The sequence below is a fragment of the Lonchura striata genome, chromosome 2 (genome assembly GCF_050655825.1).
Source record: "Lonchura striata isolate lonStrDom1 chromosome 2, ASM5065582v1, whole genome shotgun sequence".
Lineage (NCBI taxonomy): Eukaryota > Metazoa > Chordata > Aves > Passeriformes > Estrildidae > Lonchura > Lonchura striata.
In genome coordinates, this window is record NC_140704.1 from 25,942,871 (window position 1) to 25,970,503 (window position 27,633).

Sequence of the window (27,633 nt, forward strand, 5' to 3'; positions counted from 1 at the left end):
AGTGCAGACCTAATCAGCTTCCACTCCTGTCTCCTACATGACCAGCCATGTGGTCACAGATCCCTGACACAGCTCCTCTAAGCATGAGAGGTGCTGCTGAAGTCAAACTTTGTCTTCTTGGAAAATAATTTGCCTTTTTTCTAAACTGAGCAAATTCATCTTCTGGTGATCTGCCAGTCTTAGCAGTTTGCCTGTGCCATTTCACCCTGCCTAAGCCAGAAGGGGAGACTTCAGACATGATGCTAAAAGCTGTCTGCTAGAACAGGAAGTGATTCCAAGACTGGTCTGCTCACCACAGATATCAAAAAGAAGTCAGATAAGATTTGCTCTGCAATGATCTTCTGTAGCAATGGAGTCTCTGGCTGTTTGTAAAACGACATGCACAGTGTCTTAAAATATTACTTCTTGCTATTAGATTGGGTTTTCTAGTCTTCATGGCACAGCAAGAAAAGTGTTCCCAGTGTGTCCTTGGCAACAGCAATTTAGCTGTACAAAGATTATTTTCTCCTATATAGTTAGGAAGAATAAAAATCACCTACTACAACCTTCTTAAAGAGATGAGGTAATTCAACTGAAGGATAAAATCTTACTTGGAAATTTGCAAATAAGTTATTCTGCTTTTAGATAAATTAACTGAACAAGGCCTTTTTGGCACTTTCTGCCTCATCTTGCTTCAAAGACTTCTTCTGGCTTGTGCACAAACTCATATTCTGCTCTCCCTAAGAAACGATGAAGATAACGCTGAAAAAGTTCTCCTTTGAAACATCATCTATTTCTGATATATCACTGTAGCCTGGAGAGCACTTCTGATAATATCACTGTTGTCTGGAGATCGTGACCCAGTAATTTGTCTCTTTTAGGACTTACACTGAAATTGGTATCAAAATAGGTAACGCGTGCAGAACAATCTCTGCAAACTGGATCAGTGTAAGCATTGCCAGAGCAATACAAGAGGACAGAAAGCATCCCCACAGTGAGATTCAGTATAGAGCACTGGTGACATTGGAAATTAGAATATCCTAAGCTTTTGATCAGGGAGCAAGAAAAAAGAAAGGTGACAATTTCACAGTCTGCTCTTAAATTTAAAAGTATCGAGGGTCTATTTGCAATAGCTGACAGAAGTGCTTTTGACAGCACAGTAACAAAGCAATGCCTGGCTTGCTCTAGTTACCTTTTCCCCTTGTATTTATCTATCTATTGATCATAAAACTCCTCTGGCCTATAGAATGCCTCTTCCACAGTGTTTATTACATTATTAAGATGATGAAATTTGAAGTAAACAAAGAAGGGAATGATTCTTATCTGAGGATTTCCTCCTTTGAGCCTTTTGTCCCAGATCCATCCAACCTGGCTTTGTAGGTGCCTTTCCTAAGTGCCTGATGGTGTGGCTGGCTCAGGCCAGGCCAGAAAGTCTGAGCAGAGAGTTTCTCAGACACAAATCTTCTCTCTTCTCTTCTTCCTCCATGCTGATGTGCCTAATTACAATCCCAGTCACCCTAGTTTCCATCTGCTGGGAGGAGGGATGGGAAAGAGGAGCTCTTTGTCCACAATTAAGATGAGAATAACCCTCTGGCTTGTCCTCTCTTCCTTTGGCTGTCTATGCAGAGAGCCAGCTGCTGCCAGAGACAGCTCCAGCAGCATGCCTGGAACAGGACAAAGTTATCTATTTCAGTTTTTTTGTCCTCCTTGTTCCCTATGGATTATATCTGCAGAGATCAGAACTGTCACTAGCAGTGGAAGGCTGTATTATAAATGAAAATTAATTTACTTTTAAATAAGTATTTTGATTTGTTCACAGTTTTTAAGACCCGATGATGTGGTCTGGGGAAGATTCAGAGGGCTGTTTCTCTGCTCCAGATACAATGAAAGAGCTGGTCTGTTGCCAGCCGTGGAGGAGGGAGGAGGAGGGAATTAGAATATGCAGCATTTAAGGAAAAAGTCAGTTAAAAATAAAACTGAATTCTGTAGATACAGTTCTACTCATGAATTGAACTGCAGTTCAGAGAAGGGAGATGCAGAGGAAATTAATTTATAATGACCACACACATCCTAAAATGGATTGAGGTGGATTTCAGAACATACTGCTTAGTTGTAGGCCAGCAATCAGAGTTTTTCAATCTGCTGCTTCCTCCAAATGTGTGAAAAACAGCCTTGTGGGTTCATATAACTGCTCAGTTGCCAGTTGATTCCTACATCTTGCCCTCAGCACAGTGATATTTTATGCACAGACAAAAAAAACAGTTCTAGAAGGGAAAAGAGATTTTTACATGAACTTGTATTTCAGCAAAGTTATATCTTACACCATCATAACTAAAAACAGGGTTTGTCCTAAAGATCATAGCAAAATTAATGTAAAGGATACATTTATATGCAGAGAATGTGGATATATGTTAGGTATGTGTCTGTATATATAGGTATGGATAGATATACAAGGTGATTGTTCACAAAGAGTGAATTCCACATGGAGCCAGACTGGTCCTAAATATCTTCAGAAAAATTTTTGTTTGCACTTTAATTCAAACGTTAGAGGCCTCATATGGCTCTACTGTCTGGAAACATCTGTTGTTTTGCCATATCTTCTGTTAATAACAGTTGCCAGATAGTCCACATTAAAAAAATACCAGACTATTTTCTTTTTTTTTAATGCCACATACAAAATAGTACTTCAAATTTTCCCAGTGGTAATTTGTGTGAAGGGGCAAAGGGACTATTTACACAGACAAAGCTGCAGTTTCCAGACCTGAATCTTTGCTCATTCCATGTGAACCATGTGCTTTTAAGAACTGCTCTCTATCCTCATAATTCCTTATTATAGGAAATTGCAGTTAGCAGCAATCAGGTTAAGTATTTAAATATTTTTTATTTAATTGAGGGGATTAACTTCATATTTCCAATTTAAAATATTTTCCCATCCTAACTACAAATCCTGGTTGTATGTTTTAAAGCTTTTTTAAAATGTCAATACTGACTTTATGTGAAAACACACTACTATCTTTTTCTTGTCATTTAAAGGCAGACTCATTCTCTAGCAGGTACCAAATAATGTATTATGTTGATTCTTCATTCCCCTTCTCTATCCCTTTCCCCACAGCTGAATTTAAGTGTCATATCTGGAGAAAATCCTCATAATGAAATTGCTGACAGAATCTGGTCAAGAACAGTGATCCCTCTTGGTAGAGGATCAAGTCCAACTCTTTTTCTGTAGTCTATATTTTCTTCTTTTTTTAGTCTAAATGACTTAGATATTTCCAAGTACAAGGCTTGGGGGAAAGGAATTGTGCTGACCTCTTCTTTGAAGTAAGATTAAAAAAAGGACAAGGAGAAAGTCTATTAAAATGTGGCTGCCTTCCATGCTTTTTAAAAATGTGCTGTTTGTGTGTACAATGCCTGCCAAGGAGTCTGTCTGCATCTTGTGTGTTCCAGTCAACAATGCACACCCTTCAGTTGCATCTCATCTCCATTTTCGGGCAACTCCATCTCACCTTTTCTCTGCTCTTAGAAAATATCTGAGAATATCATCAGTACAGTCATCTGTGCCTTTTTCATAGTGGTTTCAACTCTCAGGCTGCTGGGGCAGCTGAACCCCAGTGCTGTTGATAGCCCAGATAGGGTGGCACTTGGAGCCAGTGGGATGGATTTTGGGGCAAGAGCTGGATTCATGTTATCCTGAGGTTGGCTTTCTTTTTAAAATCTAGACCATTAAAGCCATTTCATTCTAATCTAAAAGAGCACGAATATTGCAATGCTAAGCATAGCTTGGGAGCTCTGCTGCTCTGTGGGGGAATATTCTCCATGTGGAGTATTTCCAGAAGCTCAGCAGTGGCTGGGATTGCTAAAAGGCATCAGTGCAGGAGCTGTGCTTTGTAGGCCAGCACTTTCTGCTAATTGCTGGCTTCACTGCCACAGATTGGAGCCTGCAGCCCCTCGCTGGGCTCACTGCTGATCCTGCAGACTGAGTGATCATTGATCTCAGCAGAAGCAAGGAGATCAATTGGGAACCAGGAAGGTTTTTGATTACTAAGGCAAAATTTTGCTCCCATGACTGTGTCCCATTTCCAAGCTCCTGCTGGATCTGAACTCTGAACTCTGCTTCTCGTGGACACAGACTCCTACCTCATGATTACTAGTAATTATGCATCTAATTGAGGGGTCAGAGACACTTCTTTCCTGAGACACACACCCAGATTGTATCCTGGGCGCACATCAAGACAAGGCCATGGCATCTGCTGTTTTTTCTTCTACTTTGCCTTCAATTGGAAGGAGTGTGTGCAGCTAAAGGAGGAGTTGTTCTGCATTTTGTCAGATCCCCACCTGAACCATCAGAGGCCTTAGGACACAGCTTCTTGCATCTCAGAGCATCCCTTCCCATAGCTCACATTCAGTGGCAGTCTGATGGCTTTCAATGAGGCTCTCTTCATCCTCGGGGTTAACTCCTCACCTTCCTCCTCTGTTTAAACAGAAGGATATGTATTCCACCTTTATATAACTGGTTATAAAAAAATGAAGGTTTTAAGAAAAACAACCCAAGTAATCTCATTTGAGTACAGTCTGTTTATAGCCAAATACCATTAGAAAACAAATGTTTCCAGGTGTTGCTCGGAGTGAAGGATGAAGTAAGCCTGATGGCATGGGCAAACAAGTTCTACACGCTTGGGCTCACCACAGCAACCCTGCGGCTCCCTCGGTGCCTCAGGCAGCCCGGAACAATCTCCACATGTGCTGGAAGTGCCGCTCCTGGGCCGGAGGTGCTTGGCAATCATTCCCATCCCACCCGGACCAATGCCTTTGGCCACCTGGAAAGCAGCAGAGCAAACTTTAGACCAACCTGCTGTGCACTGGGGGACTTGTCAGCTGTCTCTGGGTGGACATGGTGGAATGGTAGTTCCTTAACCCGAGGACCAAGGATGCAGTGGGAGCAGCAAGTAATGGAATTGCTGGCTTTGAAATTCATGCATTTTTGGAGCATGGGAGGTTTTCAGAAAATTTGGAGCCCTTTCCATCCTCTTAAATAGAGGTCCGTTTAAGATGACACTCAGGGTACCACACTTTGTTATTATTTAGAGCAGTAATGCTTCTCTCTAGCCATGTCCATATTGCAGCAAGTAATGCTGCTCAAGTGGAATGGATCTCTAGAGTAAAAAACCCAAGGCTGATGGCTTAACACCCACTCTCACACATATTTCTAGTTTAGACTGCTGTTCTCTTGCCCTATGGGCTGAATGTCCTCTGGATTCCACATCACATATCCTGATTTAGTTTCACCCAAAGGGAAACCAGCTTTCCTGCCGCAGATTACTTTGGGATTGAAATGGAAACATGGTAGGTTGGAATTTCGTGGAGCTGAAATGCTGATATGTGCTCATCCCTTCTGTCTAAACAGGACTTCACTGCAAGAGCTCAGCAAGCTCAGACTCGAACTCAGGAGATGCTGAAGTTGTTCTTGTGAAATCATAAACCAGGGATTTATTATGGCAATTACATAATAATTATGTAATTGCTACAAAAGTGGGATTTGTCATAAAATCAGTTATCCTCTTAGCTTCTTGATGTAGATCAGATAACAATAATTTTATTCAAGAATATTCTCTAGTTTCCTACCTTATTTCATTCTCTGGATATAATGAAACACTGTAACAAATTATTCTGAAATTGCTCTTATTTCTCCATACTTTGCCTTTTATACAAATGTAAATGTAAATGTTATGGAGACAGATGTTGCATTTTTTGACATGTTTTAAAAATTACTATTCCAAATAGAAAGGAAACAAACTCAACATGGAGTGAAACATAAAACAGGTCACTTCTGGGTTTACATTACTTAAAACTGTAAAATAATCTAACATGTCTTTTCCACTTTTAATATTATTTTTTGGCAAAGTAATTTTGAAAACAACAAAACATTTAAAGTTATTTTAATGACAAACTACTCTTTTCCACACAAGCTGAAAGTTACCAGAATAATAAAGCTTGTGAAGAGTTTAAATTTTGATGATTATTGCCTTCCCAGTGGAAAATATTCTCAGTAAACTGATTAGTTGCTTCTTTAAAAGCAAGAGGGAAGATAAATAATATTTAGTTGGAGAATATTTTAGCTATCCAATAGGCAAAGCAGCTATAAAGTTTCAAAACTTCCTCCAGGTTCTTCACCATCACTGTCTGAGATAACCTTCTAATTATGACTGCCACCATTTGGGAGCTTTGTGATGGGTATTTTTTTAACTGAAAAAATAATAAGGAATGTGAATTGTGATTTGTGTATGATACACATTTTTTTATAACTTTTTCCCTAATAACACCATGAGATGTAACACAGCCTGGTCATGCCCACTAAGGGTTTTGGTACAAAGAAAAAGCAATTTTCACTATACAACCTTCAGATGTAACTTTTTGGACTCCTATATTGATATATGCAGCTTTATATGATTCCTGTATTTATATGGCTTCTATATTGAGGGGCTTTATATTTCTTCTGTAAACAGTCATCTCCCCTAATCCACACTGTATGGAACAATTTGAAAATAACATTATTAACGGGAAGGTAGTCACCCACAGAAAGTATAATCACATTTGATTTTAGAAAATAACAATAAACTTAGCATGCTGTCTGGATCTCATGTGCCTATTTCCTTTTTACAAAAGGATATTTGGAATATGGATAATTTATAAACAAATAATATTATATTTTTAATCCCTAATCTCCATGGCTACTGGAATCCTCTAGTTGCACATGTAGAGCAGCATGAGCCAGAGAAGGATGGAAATGTGGGAATCATTACAAAAGAGAGGATAATTTCCTTTATTTTATGTACTGGTATAAGTGGCAAAGCTGTTTTGCCTTTACGTGAGGAGCTGGTGAGAAAAAAAGCAATACTGTACTCAAACACCATAAACCAGGTTCTTGCAAGTGAGAGTGCACCAGTTATTGGTGGGCTAGTCAGATTTAGATCCTGATCTTTGTCCATGGTATTGTTATAGACCTTTCTGGAACTTTCCATTTGTTCTCATACTGGGAGCTGTGAGAATACCACCAGCTCGAGAGTCACTCTCCTGTAATGTCACTTTAAAGTAGTGGTAAGTACTCAGCCTTGTACAGTCATGTTTTTAAACTTTTTTTTTTCTTCTTGCTGTATGAAAGACCCAGGCAAACAACTGGAGTGTTATTGTTATTGTTGTTATTATTATTAAAAAAAAATAAAGCACAAAAATGCCTATACATAAGTACCCTAAAATTGAGCTTTCCCACACCACTATCTCTATTTTTCAGTTACAGTAATCTCAGACAGTTCATGGAGCAACAGTGTGGGAAACTTTAAAGCAAATTTCAGTGAAGTTTACTTTTTTAACAAACATGTTTTAAATACCCTTCTATGTAACCTTTGAACCAACCAGAAGCAGCTTAGTCCTATTCTAGATAGCTTGAGTAACTACTTTAAAATGCAAATAGAAATTAGAGGAGGAAGTTTTTGCCTCTTGATTGAAATAACTTGGAAGAAAAAACCTCTATTAGTCTCCACACACTGATTATTCTTTGACTTTTCCTTATCAGTTTTTTTTCCATTTACTTTTAGTTTCCCTATTTCTGAATTCAATTTCCCGTAGTCTCCTCTTTGTGGAATATTTATCCTGCCACAAGCTATTCCCCAAGGCTGTGGATATCTGCTTTCCAATCTAGCTGCAGAGGTAACCGCTCTGAAGGACATGGTCACCTTTTACATGGGCTCACCAGCTGCTCCTTCTCCTTGCATTCCTGCATATTTTTTAAACAATAATATACTGCCTGTTAGAATAGTCAATATTTTAATACTCTCTGGCCACTATCCTCTCTGTCTATTTATTAAAAGGCACTTTTAAGATTCCTTCCCAAATAAAGCATGTTAATGATTTTTTTATTCTTTTTCCACTGTAAGTTTACTCCCAAATATGGTATGTTTGGCATGTATCTTGTATCTCTCAAGGCTCCTAGTGGAGTGGATACTTACAACTCAGAGTAGATATTAGAAAACAAAAATGGGATTTACAAAGACTGCTTCCATATAATGTATTTCAAAAAAAGTAGCAGAAATGAAAGCATTTAAATACACAAGAGCCATAAAGTTGTTAAACCAAGATGCTTAGGTACTACTGTAGCCACGGAAGGACCATAAGCAATAAAAATATCCACTTTTGGAACACAAAGTGTATACAAGACTATAGAAAACAAGTAATTCAGCATATGGAAAGAGGATTTGTGGCTGCTTCTGGCTACAGGAAGTCTCAAAAGTTGACAACAGGAGTCATTCCAGAATGACACTTCCATAAAAAACAGTGAAGCAACAATTTACTTCTATCTACAGTTCTGCATAATTGCATAATTCCCTGCCCCAATTAGATGTCTAATTCCCTGAAAAATTCCATCTTCAAAAGGAAAACAGTGGCCAAGAATCAAGCTGAAATGAACCCACTAGTGAGAACTGAAAACTGGGGTTTGCAAAGTCAGGTCTTTGGCAAATTACCATAAGATGTATATTAAAAATTATTAAAAATGGCTCCAGAAATCAGAAGGACTAGTTTTGTTTCCAGTCCTTCCTAAATAAGAATAAAAAATTGCAAAATATGCAAGGCTAGATCACATTAGAGAATTCTCATAAATTATATATTACATAGTTGGACATTAAACTGTTAATCCAGGAAAGCTTCAGAGTATGGGTTTCCAATTTCCACTTTATGAATTTTTGTCAGCACAGCTTCCTGTGGTCAGATGATGTATCCTGTCAGTGCCAAGCTTTTTTTTTCCCCAAATACTTAACTGAAATTTAATGATGTGCAGAATCTCACACACCGGTGCTTTGTTGAAAGGCAGTGCTAGAGACCATTCCCATTTTTTGTTCCTGATTGCACCTTTGTGATTTCTTACTATATTAATTCTTGTAAGCATGTCTAATTTTCTCACCGAAGACTTAACCACGTGAGCCTTAATTAAACACATTAGTAGTCATGGAACAATTAACGTAAGTCTTCCACAGAAAAAACTGGTCTGCAGGGAAGAGGAGTCGAACAGTGAGCATACTGTGTGCTAGCACTTTATTTACAGAGGCCACGCTGAGAAAACCCAAAATCAAATCAATATCAGTTTGCCTAAAGAAGAAACTATCATGCTTCATGGACTGAGACACTAAAGTCTTCTTCTTGCCTATTATTCTTAATACATGGCCGCTGTTCTGGAGCTTAATCAGAATTCATGAAGCTGCTGAAGTTGAAAAAGATTATTGATCTTGTTAAAGATGCAGCAGCACCAGACTGAGAAGATAGAACCTCCAGAGGAAAGAGAGGATGGGAGCCTCTGGGAGAAGCTGAAGCAGCTACACTTCACTCTGTGTTTAACTCACACTGCCACGAGAATCCAGAGGCATTTTTCTTTCACAGATCAAGAGCTTTAAAGCCAGGGCACAATTGCCCCATGTTGAGCACTTACATCTCTCCACCTACAGCTGCAAGTATGCCTTCCTGGTCATCATCAACAATGTTTTAATTAACTTTGGAGGCTTAATTCCTTTTTCACTTAATCCCATCTAATGCCACTGGAAACAGAGGAGTGGCATAGGTGTAACTGGATGGGAATTTAGAAATTGTAGGTTACAAGGATGTTACAGATGGGCTAACATGACTGACACAGTGGGTACTAACACAGAGAGAAATCATCTAGGTATACTTTTTGTATCCTACGTTTTTTTCTGTACTCTAGAGTGCAAATTAATTGCTGTTAATTACGGGCATTTTGTTTAGACTGATCCAAAATATTTTTTCATTTTTTTCATGAGGAACAGAAAAACTGCAGAAGGCCCAATTCAAGTAAGTTGTTACTTTTCACAGGAAATTGCTTGTTTTATTCAGAAGTAACTAGAACAAGAGGAATCAAAGCACTCAGTTCACAGATTGGAGTTGAGGGTAGCCCCTGCTGAACACCTGCATGGTTATGCTGCTTCACTCACTGAGATGTGAGAAACTGGGTCTAATTTGGAGGATCCTTCAGCCTCAAGGACCTGGATATTTGGAGCTGAATCTCTCTCAGTCTCTCCTGCTGTAACTCTTCCTCTAATATAACTAATCCTCCCTCTATATAAAATGCATAATAAGTATTAGGTCAAGTCAAAGTCCATCCCCTAAGACACAAACTCCTTACTTCTGGTCCTCATAATTTTTCCCACTGCCAATGGATCAAAGGGATGATAAGAATGATGGCAGAGAAGGAGAGCCACTGGCTCTTGCTTGCCATCCTAATCTGAGGAGGGCAGAGGATTGGGCAGCAGGACACTTTCAGGGTGATGACCTTAAGCTCCTCCTCCCCTTTCCTGTGCCCTGCCCTTAGAGGTGCTGCTCCACCCTGATGTTTACTCACATGCACAAAATACACCAGTATCAGGAACAGGGATTGGGGACCTCATCCCAGGAAGGACTGTAGCATGGTAATTAAAGGACTAATTTAAATAGAAAATTTAGGAGTTCGATTCAAATAATCTCATAAAGAAAAAGGTCTTGGCCATACAGCACCCAAGTTCTGCATTATCCAAGTGCCAAGTATTGCATCAAAGGAGGCACCTTTCGTTTCCTCCTCCAGCTTTATTTATCTAGGTAAAAAAGCCAGCTGAAACTATTTGGCAAATCTGATGCAGATTAAAGAGGGGGGAAACTAAGCCCAGTGCTTTTGATAATTACTGTAGTCATCTAAAACATTCACCCAGCTGAACACCGCAGCAGTATTCTTACAGCACACCTGTGCAGGCAGGATTGTCAAGCTAAACTGGAATTCATTTTATCTCTTCACTGCAGGTGAAAATTAAAAGTTAAAACCAGAAAGAAGCAACACAGGTCTTCTGGCTAGCAACTGCTCTCTTGATAAAAGATGATATGCAGCTGCTCTTATCAGGGTAAAAGCTGCTGCCAGAGAGGTAAGAAAGAATTTTTAGATTCACTTCCATCGCAAAAGGAATGGAATCAGCTGGGTGAGCTGTGCTGATTGGAGGGATACTTTCTGACTCCCTACTCTTTCCAGAAATGGCCTTTCCTATTGTGTGTGTCCTTACCTGCCAGCCCAGAGCATTCTTTGGTTGGTGAGGGGGAACCCCATCCTCCAGCAGGGAGAGAGAAGCCCAGGCACTTGCTCCCTGTGCTTGTCCTCCAGGAATGCTGGGCAATGGTGGAGCCGTGAGCTGGACCACAGCACTTGTGTGCTGTGCAAAGGGCTCTGCTGTGCTTCAATTTCATGCCACTGATATATTTCCCAAAAACCATGGAGCAGGTTAATCCTTCAGTTCCACTGTGTTATTCAGGTAGTGATATAGATGTGTTTTTCACTTATAATGTGTAAATTCTGTATTTATGATCTATCCAACTTGAGAGTTAATTGATAAAGCTTCATGAAGAAAATAATTAGGAAAAGGCCATCTCAATATTAACAAGTATTTATGGAGTATGCCCCATTGCAAAATGAATTCTATTCTGATTTTCCTACATTGAAAAGCAAACTTTTGCCTCTTGCAACACTCCTCTGAAATCAGCCTTGATTTGATATGGTCTGTGCAGTGAGGTCTAACCTTGTCTTGCAGCTGTGGACCCACGTGTGTCAACCCACGTATGTCATGTATGTTTTAAGCAAATAACGGCATGCAAAGTGTTTTATTTCAAGACTGAAACATTGTTCCAGGACAGGTAGTATAGGAGTGAGGCCAGGTGGGTAGACCTTTGAAAGATTTTTTCCAAGGCAAAGAAGGGACCATGATAAAGCTCTCTCTGATCTAGGTGTGATTGTAAAAAGACCAATGAAGAGAGAGAGTACTTGCTTTAAGATACAGCAAACACTGTGTTACCATTGATAATCCATGCTAGCCCACTGTGTGTAAAGCAGTTATTAGTCTTGCACAAAAAGTGAAAAATAATCTCAGTATATTGTCTGAGAAACAGGAAATACCTGTTCAGAAAAAAAAAAAAAAAAAAAAAAGGAAAGAAGGCAGTGGGACAACTATAGAGTATGTACTATCAGCAATAAGTATACTCAAAAATAAACACTTCAAAAGGACAAAATTGCCCTTATGGGACTTCCTTGGGACTTCCTTGTCTTTCCAGAGTAAACATACCAGTATGACTATAAATAGACATCTTCTAAGAAATCATATATAGTTTGAACCATTTAGGATTGATTTGGGAAAACATAAAAAAGCTTCTCATAGAAAGTCCATTGACATGTTTTATTGGTGTTTATAGCTACATATTTTCTCTATGTCTGTAACATGCTCAGTAAATCAGGAAGAAAATAAGATATGTGGATACAAAAATTAACTGATAGTTCTGACTCTCATTATCCAATTAATTTCTTGTAGAAGTTTGTTTCTCAAATCAGCCATGGACTACACCAGAATTTTGATGTACCATTATTATATATAGGATAGCAGTAGATTGAAATCAAGGTTTCTCTTTCCAAAGATATATATGCTGATGCTGATATATAATCTGGCACATCAAATAACTTCTTTGTTTCTTTTAAAAGCCTGTCAAGTAAATACAATTAGCAAATCCTTTTCTCTCCTGAATCTGTATAAATTTGTAATAGTGTCCTTATATAATCAATATTTTTCTCCTAAAGAGTCAGGTTTCCTTGTTTGGCAGAATACTTTTAATTAAGGCACACCCATAAACACTGGAATGTTGGAGGATGATTTTTGGAGCTGCTGCTGCATGCTTGTGAGTATACTACACTTCTTGAAAGAAAATGGTGGTTTCAAGATAAACCTAAATGTCTTATAACAGCTTTTTCTGTACTTTTAATTTGTGCTACTTTTGAACATGTTAAATTTTAGTTTATATGTAGGCTCAGCCCAGTACTTTTTTACCAAGTGTGTAGGGGAGTGATGCACTACAGGCTGTAATTTAGGGGCAGGTTGGAACTGCCTGAAATATGCGTATCTTCATCATTTATTCCTAAAATGCTATTATTACCTGAACTCTCTGTAGTTTCAGCACTAAATATCCTTTCCTTCCCTCTGCACTGGGGTGGAAAGGCGGTGGGAGGGAAGCAAAGTTATTTTTACTTCTGTGGCTGCCAAGCTGTGTGCCAGAGGCTCCAAGAGCCCACGCAAGCTGGGGGATAGAGCTGGGCTGCCAAGGGCTGTGCTAGCTCTGGGCAAAGCTGGGATTTTCTAAACACTAAGATATCCTCAGAGAGATGGTGTTGGACTACGGGCCACTCAAAGCCAATACACAAACACAAAAAGCCTACCTGCCTAATGTAAACATTTTAAAGGTGTGTATTAATGTGGTGCTCAGATGTCACCGCAATATCCATTCCATGCATCGAATCCAATGCCCCTGTCCAGGGACCAAAGGGATCCCACCCATGTACGTATTACTGTTTATACACACATTACTATTGCAAAAGCTCAGCCATTGGGATCTTTGCTCTCATAAACTTTATGGTTATTTTTGCATAGTGGCAAAGTCCTTCCTGTACAGCTATTTAGGTTCTTGAGTGTTTCTATGAGACTAATGCCAACTAAAATTCTTTATTTGCATATAATAAAGTGGGATATTTTTAGTGTTGTTTAGCATAGCTAGCTTGTATATATGGCAAATAGCAACAAAATAAAGAAATTGAAATGTAATTAACTGTTTGAGGGGAATTCGTTAATGAGAATTCTTCCTTGGAAAGCTTGCTGCTTGAAAGAAGGAAAGCTGATTTATCTGGGAACTTAAACTTCTACTGGATGATAGGTTCCAGATTTTCAGACTATTGGATGGATAAGGTGAGCTTCTAAATCCTCCCTACTCCATATGTTTGATCATGTCACTGCTAAAATTAGACAGCAAGAAGCTTAATTTATAGTAATGTAAGAATGATAAGCAGATAATGACATTTACACAGCAGTTATAGGCTTTTTATCTACAGGACTATTGAGGGAATGGGGAAATAAATGCCTGGGAGCTGGCAAAATACTGACAGCAAAAGTGGACTTCCACTTGCATAAAGCATGGGAATAGGACTTCTGATTTTATTTTCAGAATCTCTTTGTGTAAACTCAATTATTACTATTGACAAGGAGAAACAATTTTGAAAACGTCATCTTGTTTTCATCTACACAGACACGTTTCCTGAGTGGCAGAAGACAAAAACTAGCTCTCTGAAAGTTGCTTGAAAAATAATCCATTCCTATACAAATACAAGATAATACTGAATTTTTTGTCACTGTACAAGGATCTGAGTCTTATTTTCACTTCAGACATGAGATTGGAAACAGTTTTAAAATTTTTACATCTGTCACATTGATTCAGATTACACAAGAAATTTTTACATATCTGTCAAATTTATTCAAATGATGTAATATGCTTAATTTGTAAATACAAACATTTAATTTAAATAATGTTATCCTGAAATCAGCTTCACACACCTCTCCCTCTTCTTATCCATGTTATCAGTTCTTTCTTTTTCAAGAGAAGATCTAATTAACAAATCCATTTTCTTTCTCCTTTCATTAACTTTCCCATTTTCTTCTCTCATTCCCAATCCCTTTTCCTGGCAATTCTTATCAGATTTTCATTTTTCCCCTCCTTTTTTACCAGTAATCCTGTATGATTTCTTCCCTTGTTTGCTGTTTGTTGTAACTCTTCACCAATATCCCAGTATACATAGAATGATATCTGTCTCCATGTTTTTTTGAAATCCTATATTTGACCTATTTTTTTTCTCTCATATTTCTGCTGAGTTTTCCTCCTGTGTATAAGTTTTAAAATAAAATAATGCATTGCCTGCAACTATGACCTCAGTTGGCTTTCTGACAACTTCACATTTTCCCAAGTTGTCTTTAACTTCAGCTGTGTACACCCCACTCAGCTCTTTTGAGGCTGTTATTAGTGATGTGACCAGCTCTCAGGACTCCTTCTACCTCCACAGCCTGTGATGTTATTGCTTATACAGGGACTCAGAAAAATTGTCCTCTCTTTACTCATCGTTGAAAAGATGGAAAGGGGTTGGTTTTTTTTCTTTTCTTGTTTTATTTTTCAAATTATTGCCAATTCCTTAACCTTTCTTTCAGCTGTGGGAGATGTCCATCCTGAATTTCAAGAGATACCTCACCAGGCTCTCTTTTTATCTCTTAGTATTCTACTTGTGTGTTTTTCTAGGTGATTTCTTCTAGTTTTGTCAGTGCAACTGTCATATCTAGAATGCAACTTCTCCACCTTTCATTACCCATACCTGATTTCCCCTTGAGCCTAAAACACTATAGTGAAGATACCTTCCTGAATTTTCTCTCTGATTTTATCAGCCTATCTCTGTATCCTTTCCTGGCACTCATTTCCCTTCAGTGCCTTTTTGAATAGAAGTTAGGAGCATCCATTGGCACTCATCTGTAATCTTATCTCGTATCTTACTGTGCAGTTCCAGGCTGACAATGCCATTTTCAGTTGTCCTTACATCTTTGTCTCTCAGAAGTTCTTTCATATATGTATTTCAGGCTTTCTTGTAGAAAACTATGCCCAAAACAGACTTTTTAAAAGACTATAAAGCCTTCCTTCAAAGTTATCTCAAATCCCACTACTTTCATGATTCAGCAAACAGAATTGATATTAGGCTGTGGCATTTTCAGTGGGGCATGCTTGTTTTCATTTATTTGTAGATTTTAAAAAATATTGTGTGCTACATTTTACAGTATAAATATCTAGAGTATACTAAATACATTCCCTTCTTCTCTTGCTCCCATCTTGTGGGTTTTTTCTTCAATTTCTCTTATAAATGTTGTGAAGAGTTTTTTTTTGCTTTAAAAAGTGCTTTTTGGGCATGCACAGTAATCAGTACAATATCCCATGAAATGACAAATAATACTAACTTAATTTTTTTTAGCTCTACTCACATGACACTGATGAGATTTCAAAAAGCACTTTGCCCAGACACCTGTAGTAGCACATGCACAGCAATAAGACTCAGTGCTGAATTATGTGATGACGAAGAAGTAATTAAGTTCGAAGATGTCAGATGGTTTGATACATTATTATTGTCAACTCATTTCACAGCATTGAAATACTGTAAAAATGTAGCTTGAAAACAAATCTTTGTGTGTTTTCAAACAAACACTTCTATCAATATATTTTCACAATCAAAATTTCACCCCTATTTTTAGGATAGTGATGTAGATAGGGATTCGCATTGCTGCCCGTCAAAACTGCCTATATCAGAACTGTCTATATTCTATATCAGACTAAGGGATGGAGAAGCATTTATTTTCTGTGTATATGCAATGCCAGACATAATAGGATCACAAGTAACTAACAGGCAAGAAAACAGTTGAAATAAAGTTGGTTAGCAATTTGAATTTGATTTCTTAAAGGTGTGAGAATCTCAGACCATTTCTGATCAGCATATTCTAATTTTATATAAATGAAAAAATTACCAAATCTGCAAAGGTCAAGCCTACTGGATTGCATAACTTATAAATCACTTCAAGAGAGTTCAGTGTGAAAGGTGATATGAAAGTGTGAGTTGTTAACCACCGTCACAGCTGACTGAGCGTTTTGTTTATTCTCTAACCAGATTCTGCTTTGGGAGTCGGTACCACAACTAATTAACCATAATGCTTTATAATTGTATAAACAGAATATATAACAGATCTTTATGATATATAATTAATTCTGCCCGTAAGGAAAGCTTTTATAAGTCAAACCATGTGCTGTTGGAGAACTGCCTCTTTATGTTCTCCCTTACAAGTAATGTATATTTCCCTGCCAGCAGAGCTCTGGGAACATTCTAGAAAATAATGTTCGTTAAGGCCAGCCAGGTGTTTTCTTACAGACTGACTACTGGGAGCTCCAGCTTTGAAGCTGAGGTGGTTGCAGTTGCCTCTTCTCCTTCCTTTATGCAGACTGCAGTGAGGAAAGGCAGTTTAGCACAGAAAGCTTTCTGGTTTTAAAGATCAAACTCACTTGCTGTTGCCAGGCATTAGTTATTAATTTAATCTTGAGTTTTGTCAGCCTTACTTTTTTGTATTTTTTTGGTGTATTAAATTCCAGGCTGAATTCAATTATTGCAGCAAGACCAGAACAAGAACCCAGACAAACACAAACAATTTGGTTTTGGATTATGACCCGTGAATAAGCACCACTCAATATGGTTAGAGGATGGCCATTCTCCCATCTGCCATTTAATTTGCTTGTGCTTCCTGTGGAAAAAAAAAAAAAAAAACCAAAAAAAAAAACCCCACAAAAAAACCAAACCAACAACAAATAGACACACATGAGTTCAGGAGACCTGGGAGATCAGACGCCTGATTTCACTATATGGAGACCTTCTTTCTTGAAGAAACAATATCCATCTCTAAGACCTGTTCAATCAAAGGGGTGAGTTTCCCTTACATCGGGCCTGGAGCTTTGCGTGTCCCAGGCCAGAGCTGCTAGCAAAATCTCGAAACAGCAGGCTTAGGAGAGCTGAAAGTACCGTGAAAGTCTCCAGCAGACTGTTTGCAGAGAAACCCTATGTTTGTAAAATGCTGAGCAGAACCAGCAAATTTCCAAGCATCCCAAGATGAGAAACTCATCCACCTAGTACTCTGCTGATGGTCTAGTAAGAGGTCCATTTCTAAGAGCCACTGTGCCTTAGGACATCAGCTCACTCTTTGGACATCTTAAATGTACATAATAAAAGAAGTTAATATGAAGTTAAGTTGTTTGCTGGATGAAAAAAAAAAGGGAAAGAAAGAGAAGAAACAAAGAAAGAGTGACTAAAGAGCAGAAGCCTCCTTGATCTAGCCATCACTTGGCTGAATGGGAGGCACAGGTTCACATTACACTCCTTTGGAATGATAATCACACCCTTCTTTGAGGCTGACACACCACAGGGAGGATTATCTTTGCAGGGCAGCCCAGATCCTTCTCACTGATAAAGCTGCTGTATCTGAAAAGTATTTGGCAGAACTGTCACCATACACACAAACAGAGGAGCTGACTCTCCTAACCTCAGAGGCTTGGTATGGGGAGTTGTCTGCATCAGCTCCTGTGTCCTCCAGATCAACTCTGCAGATCACCTATGTAACTTGGAGAAGAAAACATGGTTTCCTTGGGGAGCTTTGAGATGGTTTTATTAATGGTTTCCAAACCTTTTGAGGTAAAATTTTCAAGGTAATAAGCTTTTTCTTCACCCATTGCTTTCCCACCCACATCCACTTCTGAGCATACAGCTTTCTTCTGTCTCCTTGTGAGCTAAAAAGTCACCAAAAAAAATTCTTCTTTATCGCTTTTCTTTCCAAAATTAAGAGATACTGCTTCTTCTACCCTTGCATGATCAACTGCTCTTATTACTCCCTTTTTCTAGACTCCTTATAAGTTATGTTACATATAATCATTTTTCCAGATACATTTTCTGTTTAACATTCCTGTTTATTGGTAGAGCCAAAGGCATAACTCAGTACTATAAGGGAAGGTGTTCCCCTTGAGACCTTTCATCATGGGTGTATAATGACTGAGCAGTTACATCAAAGAGTTTGGTTTCTGCATGATGACACCGATTCCCACTGTTTATTGGAATGTTCTATCTCCACCATCAATGGTCACAGTGTATCTCAATCATCAGGGAAATAATGCCTGTCTACATCTACTTGGCTGGCAAGTAGAAGTTTGAATTTCTTCAAGTAACATGCTTGCTTTTTGTCATTTAGGACTAAAAAGTATCTGAAGAAATTATCCAGTAGCTGTGCTTAATTGGAACTGCTCTGATCTATCAGAGAAAATACTCTTTATGGCCAAATAGTGCTTATAGATAGATTTGCCAAACAATGCTTTTCTTTCCAAGGACCCATAAATCTCAGAGTACTTTTGAGAGTAATAAATGTTGCAATAATGCTGTTCTTGATTACAGGCAACACTATAACAGCTCTGACTGGTAGTGATTCCATAATTATATGTGATTACAGACAGGCTCTGTGCCATGCAAGGGGGTTGTTTGTTGCCTTCTATCAGTCCTAGATTCCACTGGGTTCCACTGGAGACCAAGAGCATGCCATGCCAGCACACACAGCTTACTCAGCTGCCTTCCTCAGAGCTTTGTCACTAAAGCATAGCATTTAATAGCAGGAGCCATCATAGCTGGGTGTGCAAAACCTTTTACGGAACTGTAATTAAGTTACTGTGTAACTACATCAAGTGAGGGCCCCTGCCTAAGAGGATCCTGAATTTCAGCAGCCCTTAAGGACTTGATCTTGCATACTTCATAGTGTGGAGGGGCTAAAGTTACTTGTGCCTTTATTACAAGGACAGTAAGGGCCAAAGTGACAATGAAAAATAAACTATATCTGTAACATTGCCCACACTTTCTATTACTAAAGAATTTTTAAAAAGGAAAATCTCCATTACGTCAAAAAGCCCTCCCTCTGTCAATGAACAATAAAAAAAAAATTCATGCCTTACAATTTATTCTCCAGTGCTTTGTTTATTCAGTATTAAATGACTCATGGAATAAGGTTTCCACCTCTCCCCATGGGAGGTTATTCCAGCTGCTGAGGACCTATTAGCAGCTCCCTTTCTTTTCTCTTTTAAGGATGCTGAAGTTTTGCATTATATTTTACTTTGGGATGTAAAAGAGACAAGCGAAATTCACATCCCTAAACTTGCTTTAAAATGCAACTAAAGCTGTTCACATGGACTTCAAAATCCAAGGAAACATGCAGTTAAAACAGAAATGCATCATATATTTCACTTAAATACTGTGCCACCTCAACTGAACACTTTTAAGCTAACTGCATGCTTCCTTGCTTTTACAGGTTTGTTTCATACTGTTATGTAAATGCACTTTTATTGTATTTAGCATATTGTATTGTAAATTAGCATTGGGCAAACTCCTAAAGCCTGTTTTATAGCAGTCACACCAACAAACCACATTTACAAATAAATATTTGTTTCTACAGGCGAGTATATTACCTACTTGGAAATTATAATTATTTCCAGCATTTTGACTCAGCGCTGTGACTCTGCTCTGGCTCCACAACCTGTTGTATGCACAGAATGGAACATTCTTACAAAGAATACTTTGCTTATAGAGTAGCATGCCCTAAAATTCTTTAAATGTGTCTCTTGAATGCATTTTATTGTTATTATTTTTACCAGGCGCTGCAAAATCTATTTAAAAAGAGAATATGCTTTGAAAATTCATTGTGTGTTTACCTCCCAGCAGTAGTTGTGGAGTCCACCTTGTCACTCAACAGCATCCCATTTTCCTAGTAAAGGAACAGCGATGATAAGTTCCAAATAAAACTGAGTCCTGTTTGTTGTGCCTGCAAAGAAAGGTCGTGGTGAACAAGGCTGTATTTGTCAGAAACAGTGAAGTAGGATAACTAGAAGGGTAGAAACAACCCAGAAAAGGACTCTCTGAAATGAAGGTTGAAGTTCCCCAACTTTCAGATTTGCCTTTTAAACCAGTATTGTCCAAATGTACCCTTATTAACATCAGCACTAATCTGATAGCTAGGACACTGATGTGGTAGGGGCATTAATGCTTAATGCAGTTCAGAAAAAAACAACACAAAACCAGATACAGACCAAATCAAGAAATCTTAATAGAAAGATGTGAGGGACTCTACTATCAGACACTTATTACTGTTTTAATGGATCATAATGGCTTCAAATCTACCTTGTTAGGGGGATGCTGCTCATTTAAAAATTTTAATATCATATAAATCAAAGTACTACATTTGTGCTTTCCTAATATCCTTAGCAAGGTAACTGCTCACATGAAATGGTGCTCTCTTTTATTATATTGGTGTGAATGGTAACAGATTTCAATAATTTCAATATCATTATATTGAAATTGCTACTGGCATTTGCTTACTGTTTCTACCTTTTCCATTAAAGATACTACTGCTATCTAAGTACTCTGAAAACAATTTTTTCCTCACAGATGGTTTTATGATGTAGCATGAAGCTATTTTAAGGGATAATTACTTTTGTTATGTAAACATGAAGTGTTGCATTATTTTGCTATTATTAATGATATATTTTAGATAAGAGACTTACAAGAGAAATTATAGTAAAGAAGTGCTAGAAGTGTCCACTACATTTAATGTGGCAGGTTATCAGAATACCAGCCATTTTACCTTTGTTTCAATCAGTTTCTCTTTGGAGAATAGCAACAACACATACTTATCCAAAAGTGTCCTCATACCAAATGCCTAAAATGGAAAAGAGAAAATAAACCTGCAGGATCCCTCAGCTCTTCATTTGAAAGAACTTAGCTCCAGCTGTGCAAATCAGACCTTTTTCCAGATAATGAAATGGGGAAGGGAGATGGAGGTGGTGGTTGAGTCAAGTAGTCAAACTCAGAATAGGGCAGGATTGCTGCCTGCACAAAACTCAGCAGGCAGCTGAGTTTGGGATACGGTCTGACATGGTTAACTTGCTAGCTAAAAGAAAGCATTGAATGGAGTTACCTGTACCAATGAATAGAAAGAAAAACAGACTAAATGGAGAGCTGGAAGGAAGATTTGGTGATTTTAGCTGTGGGTTTTGAATGTTTGCCTTTATGTTAAAGCAGATGCCTAAGGAATACATAATTCAAAAGTCCAAAGTGGTTGGCCTATTTTCCTGAAGAAGAGAAGAGAATGTAGAAGTAGGTCTGATTCCAGATGAGATAAGACTTTGTTATAACAAAGGTAATGTTAATGGGCAGGTTCTGGTTTAAGTGAGTTATTCAGTATCACAAAAAGACTTCTGACAGATAGGAAAAAAAAAGACAATTATCCAAAACGGTATTCAATTTTCTTAAGGGAAAATCTTACAGCTGGCTCTTACTCTGTAGTTGCCTGGCTTGTTCATTATGCACTCCTAGTGACAATCCTTTGCACTGAATGAAATAATGTTAACAATGGCATTTGACTAAAAAGGAAGTACTATAATACCTTCTGGCTGAAATTAGACTGTAAACTTGATTCTGAAATTTTCTGAAGTTTGTAAGTATTCATAAAGAGTAATTTTGATCTAGTATAAATACTGTTGGACCATAGGTCTAACAGCCCTTTACTTAATGCATTTTCCCCATATCCAGGAAAAAAAGACACGACAAAAAGAAACCTAATACTTTACCACATGCTTGACCCTAAATTGGATGATCAGCAGTGTTAAGGTAAGTCCTCAGTTTCCTTTTGTTGTTGGAAGATAACTTGAGCATGTAGAGACTTGAAAGTGATCATAGTTGGAAGTCTCGTCCCTGGCTAGTACCAACAGAGCCAGCAGTGGGGATAATGATGTTATGCCAGCAGCCCTGGAGAATTCAAGGGCTCAAATGCAAGGTAATTCCCAAGAGGCTTGGGGATAGAGAGTGCTTGGCTGATCTGAGGAGATCATATCTGTGTCACTGAACATTTTGGAGCAGTGAGAAGATGGAGTGTGGTTGATGAAGGCAGTGTCTGTCTGTCAAAAATCCTTGTAGTAAAAACAATTCCATATCTATTTTTCCCCATTACTGTCTTCTTCTAGCTAGAACTTTGTTTGATGGCAAAACAGACCAAAAACAAAACCAACATCTCCACAGCTTGAGACAGATATTTTCTAGGAAAATGGGCCACTGCTGCTTCAGCAGAGCTGCTCAGCTCCAGACAGCAGTTGCATTTCACATGGGGGCCCTTACTACAGGTGCTGTTCCCATTCCTGCCTAGGGATGCTCCCAAGTCCACAGAGGCAAGCCTGTTTTAGCATGTTTTGTCATTTGAGAGTGACAGTTTAGGTCATTAGGGGCTGTTCTAGTTTTTTCCACAAATAATGCTTTCTGGTCATCATCTCTTTCAGAATTACTTACTGTGATGTAAGTAATTCTTGTTATTTCTCTCTTCCCAAATGTAATATTCCCAGCTGTATATTCATTACAAATAAGAGAAACACAAGGAATGGACCTGAACATACATGAAGGTAAATGCACCCTTTCTCATTACTGTTTTGTGTTAGATACTGTGTTAATACCTCAGAGACAGTCACAAAGGACTTTATTACAAGTGGAATGGGGAACGGGCAGTAAAGAAAACATAGAGGGAGATAAGAGAGGCATAAAAATAATGAAACAAGTGGATAGATACACTGGGAGCAGAGCATTGATGGCCTTTTGCCCTGGTAAGTGCATAGAACCAAAGTTATGTCCAGATTTGAAGAGTCTGCCTTCTCTAAAACCTTCAAGTAGGAACCAAATAAGGATTAGGATTGCATCTAGTCTAATGACTGTTTAAAACTTCTCAGATTCCATGGCTCATGGCACTCACGTAAATCTGTTTCTGACCTCAAGAGATGAACCCATTATCAACTGATAATGGAGAGATGTGAGTAATTTTGCTTCAGCCTTGCCTGGCACTGCTCCCTCCTAAAGTTCACTCCCTTGCAGTTGTGCTCTTGCTGTGATGTACAATTTCCACTGGTCTCAGGATGCCTCTCCCAGAAGCTGTGTTAAGGATGTCCTTGTCTCCCAGAAGGATTTAAGATTCAGAAATACCTGTTACCTCCAGTATAAACTCCCTTAAGCACATGACAGCTGACAAAGTATTTCCTTAAAGTGGTAAAGAGATGTGAGAAATACCTTTAACGTGGCTTTTTAAAAGTAGAAAAGGGTATTTAAGGCAAACATAGGTTTTTGAAAGATATGAAGATTCTGATAGGAGCTCAGGTTTTACTTCACTTTCCCTGTAATATCTTCTTGGTATTATTTAGCAGTGGTATTCCCTGAGGGCACTAATCTGGAACCTAGATGAAAAATGGTGGAAAATTCAACAGCTGGTATCCCACTTTAAAATACTGTCTTCTAGAAGAATACTCTTGTCATCTTTTCTGGAATCACTTTTTCCGAGGCACATGGCATGGTGCTGTAACATGTATGCTAACTCTAGTTTAGAAGGAGTTAGGATGGAAATAACTTTTGGGGAGCAAAGTCTCCATCGTACAGCTGTTGTGCCTGGTAACAGTTTGGCTGGAAGCAGTCCCAGTGGATCTTTTCTTCTCTGGTTGCTGTGAAGGCAAATGAAGTGTTGACTCAGTTTGGACTGTAAGGATGTGGCATGGTCTTCAGGTTGTTTGGGAAGGAAGACTTGGTATTTTACACTGACATGCCCTGTGGTTTGGGGGGTGTGTGGGTGTTCTTGTTTTGGGGCTGGGATTTTCTTTGTCAAACATTCACCTTGTCTTTACACATCCATTCTTCCTATCCAAATACGTTGCTTGTTCAATGTGCAAGAACATGGAAATTCTAAAATTTAGCCATTGTAAAGTAGTATTTAAACAGACAAATTCAAGGGTTATACTAGTTCATCCTTATTTTAGTCTGACATAACCTCAGTGTTGGCAATAGCTGGAATGTATCAGCTATCGTTAGTCAAAGGTGTACTTTCTTTCTCAACTGACACCAAATGATTTTTGTCTGTAAGACACTACTGTATCAGCAATGTTATCTGACAAAGGTACAGATATAGGAAAGCGTGCTTATTGTTTAAAACACTGCTGATATTACTGTTTGGCAGATGGCTACTACAGGTGAATGCTTTCCACTCATTTCAAGCCCAGTGCAATGAAGCAGAAAAAAAATAAACTAGATGGACTTCATAGCTGTGATTAAACACAGTGAAAATCCTTGGGAAAAAAAGTCTCTACAGCCCAGATTTACAAACAAATTTGGCTCATGCTATCAGAAAACAGAAAGATCAGACTAGTGGAAAAATATATGGTTGCTGATTTTTCTTCAAATTAATTTACACGAGTGGCTTTGTTGACTGAGCACATTCACTTGGATGTGCGGGGTATTATTCCAACCCTTTCTGTAACATAACCACGGTGACTGCGTCACATGGTGCTAGTGCAAACAAAGTCCTGCTAACAGCCCATGAATAAAAGCATTTTCCAAGAATACGGTTTCTCATTGGGACTATCGACTGATTCCTGTGCTACCAAGGGATAAGGATAGCTATGGACAGCTTTGGAAGTATATAAGTGCAGTAATCTGAAGCGTGCAAAACAAAAATTAGAGTTTGTTATATAATCAGAAAATGGTACAAGGGATATAGTTAATTCTGTATCACTTTTAATTGATTCCTGATTGGTAGGTGGTGTCTAAAATAAGAGAGTGTATCTCGTTAAACATTCTATTTCAATGTATATTCCATGTCCTTTCGGATCTCCTAACGTTTAAATATGAGAGGCCATCACTGAGCAGACTTCCTCCACATAGCAAGCCTCCCTGCATTTTCCCTTCTCTTCCATTAGCATCCTGTTTGCATCAGATCCAAAAAAGCACTGTTTTCCTGATGGACTCAGCTCCACTTATCTTTCTGTTCTCACAGCCATTTATTTTCTTAGCTATTAAGCTACTCATCCTAACCTTTATTTTGTTTCTCATTGTTTCAGGTTATAAATTCATCTAATGGCAGCTCTTTTTCCTAGAACAAAAGCACTTTCTAAAAATATCACTGTAAAACTTTCTTTTGCTCTTGACATTCTCCAAGAAGCGTTTTTGGATGCACATTAGGAAAAAGACAGCAATATTCTATATACACTTAAAGGAAATGACGAAACCACACTTATTTAGATTTTGAAGAACATCTTGATTTTTTAACGGAAGTAGAAATACTGTCAAGGTTTGATGGACGTGAACAGACTTCGTTGTGAGAAATTCTGGCTGTTTCTGAGCCTTCCCTGCATGGGAGTGGAGTAAGCGTGAAGAGGCAGACAGTCCCCTGGGAATAGGGATAGCGCAAGATTTGGTCCAGAGCACTGCCTCTCTTTAAGTCAGTGTTAAGCCGGCACCTCGTAAGTTCACTTTCAACTCAGAAGCGCATCTCGCCACCTCACGCAGCGCACACCAGCGCTGCTCTCCCGGCGTTCCCCCGACGGGCACCGCATCCCGGCGGCGCCGGCCCGCCCCTGCCGCCGCCACATCCCACTTCCCCCGGCCCGCCTCTCCGCCGCCGCCACACCTCCGCCGCGCCGCCCGCTCCCATTGGCTGACAGCCATGAGCGACAGGGCCCCTGGCCAATGGCGCCCGCGCTGGTGCCGCGCTGGCGCCCAATGGGCTGCCGCGCCCACCACCGCTGCCCGTCGCGGCCGGGCGCTGGAGCTGCGTGGTGCCATTAGGAGGGCGGGCGGCGTGGGGAGCGGATGGTGCTGGCGGCGGCTCCCGGGCGCCGGCGGGGGCAGGAGCAAGAGCAAGAGCTGGCTGCGAGCGCCTTCTCCCCTCCCCATCCTTCCCGCTCCGGCTGCGTGTCCCCTCGTCGTGCTCTGCCGCCGACCGCCCTGAGCCGGCAGCGCTCTACGATGTGAGCGGCCGTTGGTCTCGGCAGCGCCCCCGGTGCTCTCGACGCTGGGGCGGGCAGCGATGGCCAGAGCCTGGCGTGGAAGCAGCAGTCGCCGTCGCCGATAGGAAGCGCCGGGGGCAGCTGGGCTGGCGGCGCGGAGACTCCCCAGGGCCGTGCAGTGCTTGTCCCGCCCCGCCCCCTCTCTCCTTCCCTCCCCTCCTCCTCCTCTCCCCGCGGCCGGTGCATGCGGGGCGCTGGGGGCTGAGCTCGGGTCCCCCGCAGCCCCCGGAGCGAGTGACCCGGGGTCGTCTTGCGCATCCCCGCTATGTCCTCGTCCAGCTCCTCGCAAACCCCCCCGTCCCACCACCAGCCCCCGCCGCAGAGGATGAGGCGCGGCGCCGCCGGGTCCCCCACCGCCGGCACGGCCGCGGGCCCCGGTAACGGCGCCGGGGGAGGCTCGGCGGGGACCAGCCGGCTGCTCCAGCCTATCCGAGCGACCGTCCCGTACCAGCTCCTGCGGGGCAACCAGCACAGCCCGACCCGGTCCCCATCCGCCTCGGTGGGCAGCAACACGGGGCCGGGGGGCGGCGGGGGTCGCGGCGGAGGCAGCCCCCCGCCGCCGTCCAGCGCCACGCCGCCGCTGGCGGCGGGCGGTGGAGCGGAGCCGGGCAGGGTGAAGGGCAGGCAGCGGCGGTCGCCGGAGAGCGGCGGCAGCAGGAGGAGCAGCTCACCTGAGAGACGGAGCCCCAGCTCCCCGGTGTACAGAGGTAAAGCACCGGGAGAAAGCCGGTCTCGCTTCCCTGCCCTGCGGGGGTGCGGGCCGGGCTGGGGCCGCCCAGGCTCCGGGCACCCTGGGCTCTGCGTTCCGCCGCTGGGCTGCGCCCTGCCTTCCCCCCGGGCCAGCGCGGGTGGGACGCCGGGGAGCCCTCGGCCTGGCGGGAGGAGCCCAGCCGGAGCCTCAGGGAGCGGGTCGGGGGGCGAAGGCGAGCCCTAAATCCTGCACCCCCGGGGCAGGTGCCGTGCCCGGGTTCGCTTTGCCAGGAAGCGGGGGGGAAAGCGCTTCGTCCCGCGGCCCTGCCCCGCGATGGGGGCAGGCGACCCCTCAATTGTCATCCTTCTTCTCGGGCAAGGTGAGAATCCTGCCCAGGAAAGCCCCCCCGCGCCGGCCTTGGGAGGAGCGGCGCGGGGCGAGCCCGGGGGCCGGCGGCGGCTCCCGTGCCCGGGGGCAGGAGCTGTCGGGGGCTCCGACGGCGGTGCTCTCGCCGCTTCTGCCCTTGGCCTCGGGCTCTGGCAGCGGAGGAGTGTAATAGGGAAACGAGCCTAAAATTAACCCGCTTCCCTGTCTCCAGCTGTAACTATCTAGTAGGGGTG

General features: G+C 40.9%; 1 protein-coding gene and 2 long non-coding RNA genes across 4 annotated transcripts in view; 2 read left to right on the plus strand and 1 right to left on the minus strand.

The window, feature by feature from the left end:
- Positions 1 to 4,655: 4,655 nt before the first annotated feature.
- LOC146768158 (uncharacterized) lies at positions 4,656 to 27,129 on the minus strand. Its single transcript, XR_014951483.1, has 3 exons — positions 26,994 to 27,129; positions 20,170 to 20,279; positions 4,656 to 4,793 (listed from the first exon to the last, which is right to left on the minus strand). It is a non-coding gene; the product is annotated as an uncharacterized LOC146768158 (long non-coding RNA).
- LOC146768159 (uncharacterized) lies at positions 6,962 to 11,982 on the plus strand. The gene is made up of 2 exons (XR_014951486.1): positions 6,962 to 7,071; positions 10,807 to 11,982. It is a non-coding gene; the product is annotated as an uncharacterized LOC146768159 (long non-coding RNA).
- The window catches only part of GLCCI1 (glucocorticoid induced 1), a 53,826-nt gene continuing 52,286 nt past the window's right edge, over positions 26,094 to 27,633 (plus strand). Inside the window, exon 1 of one of the 2 annotated variants that reach the window (XM_021538357.4) lies at positions 26,094 to 27,029. In XM_021538357.4, coding sequence (XP_021394032.1) covers positions 26,588 to 27,029 — 442 coding nt within the window. In that variant the 5' untranslated portion in view covers positions 26,094 to 26,587. The remainder of the gene's footprint in view (positions 27,030 to 27,633) is intronic. The other variant, XM_021538356.4, reaches the window with a different exon arrangement.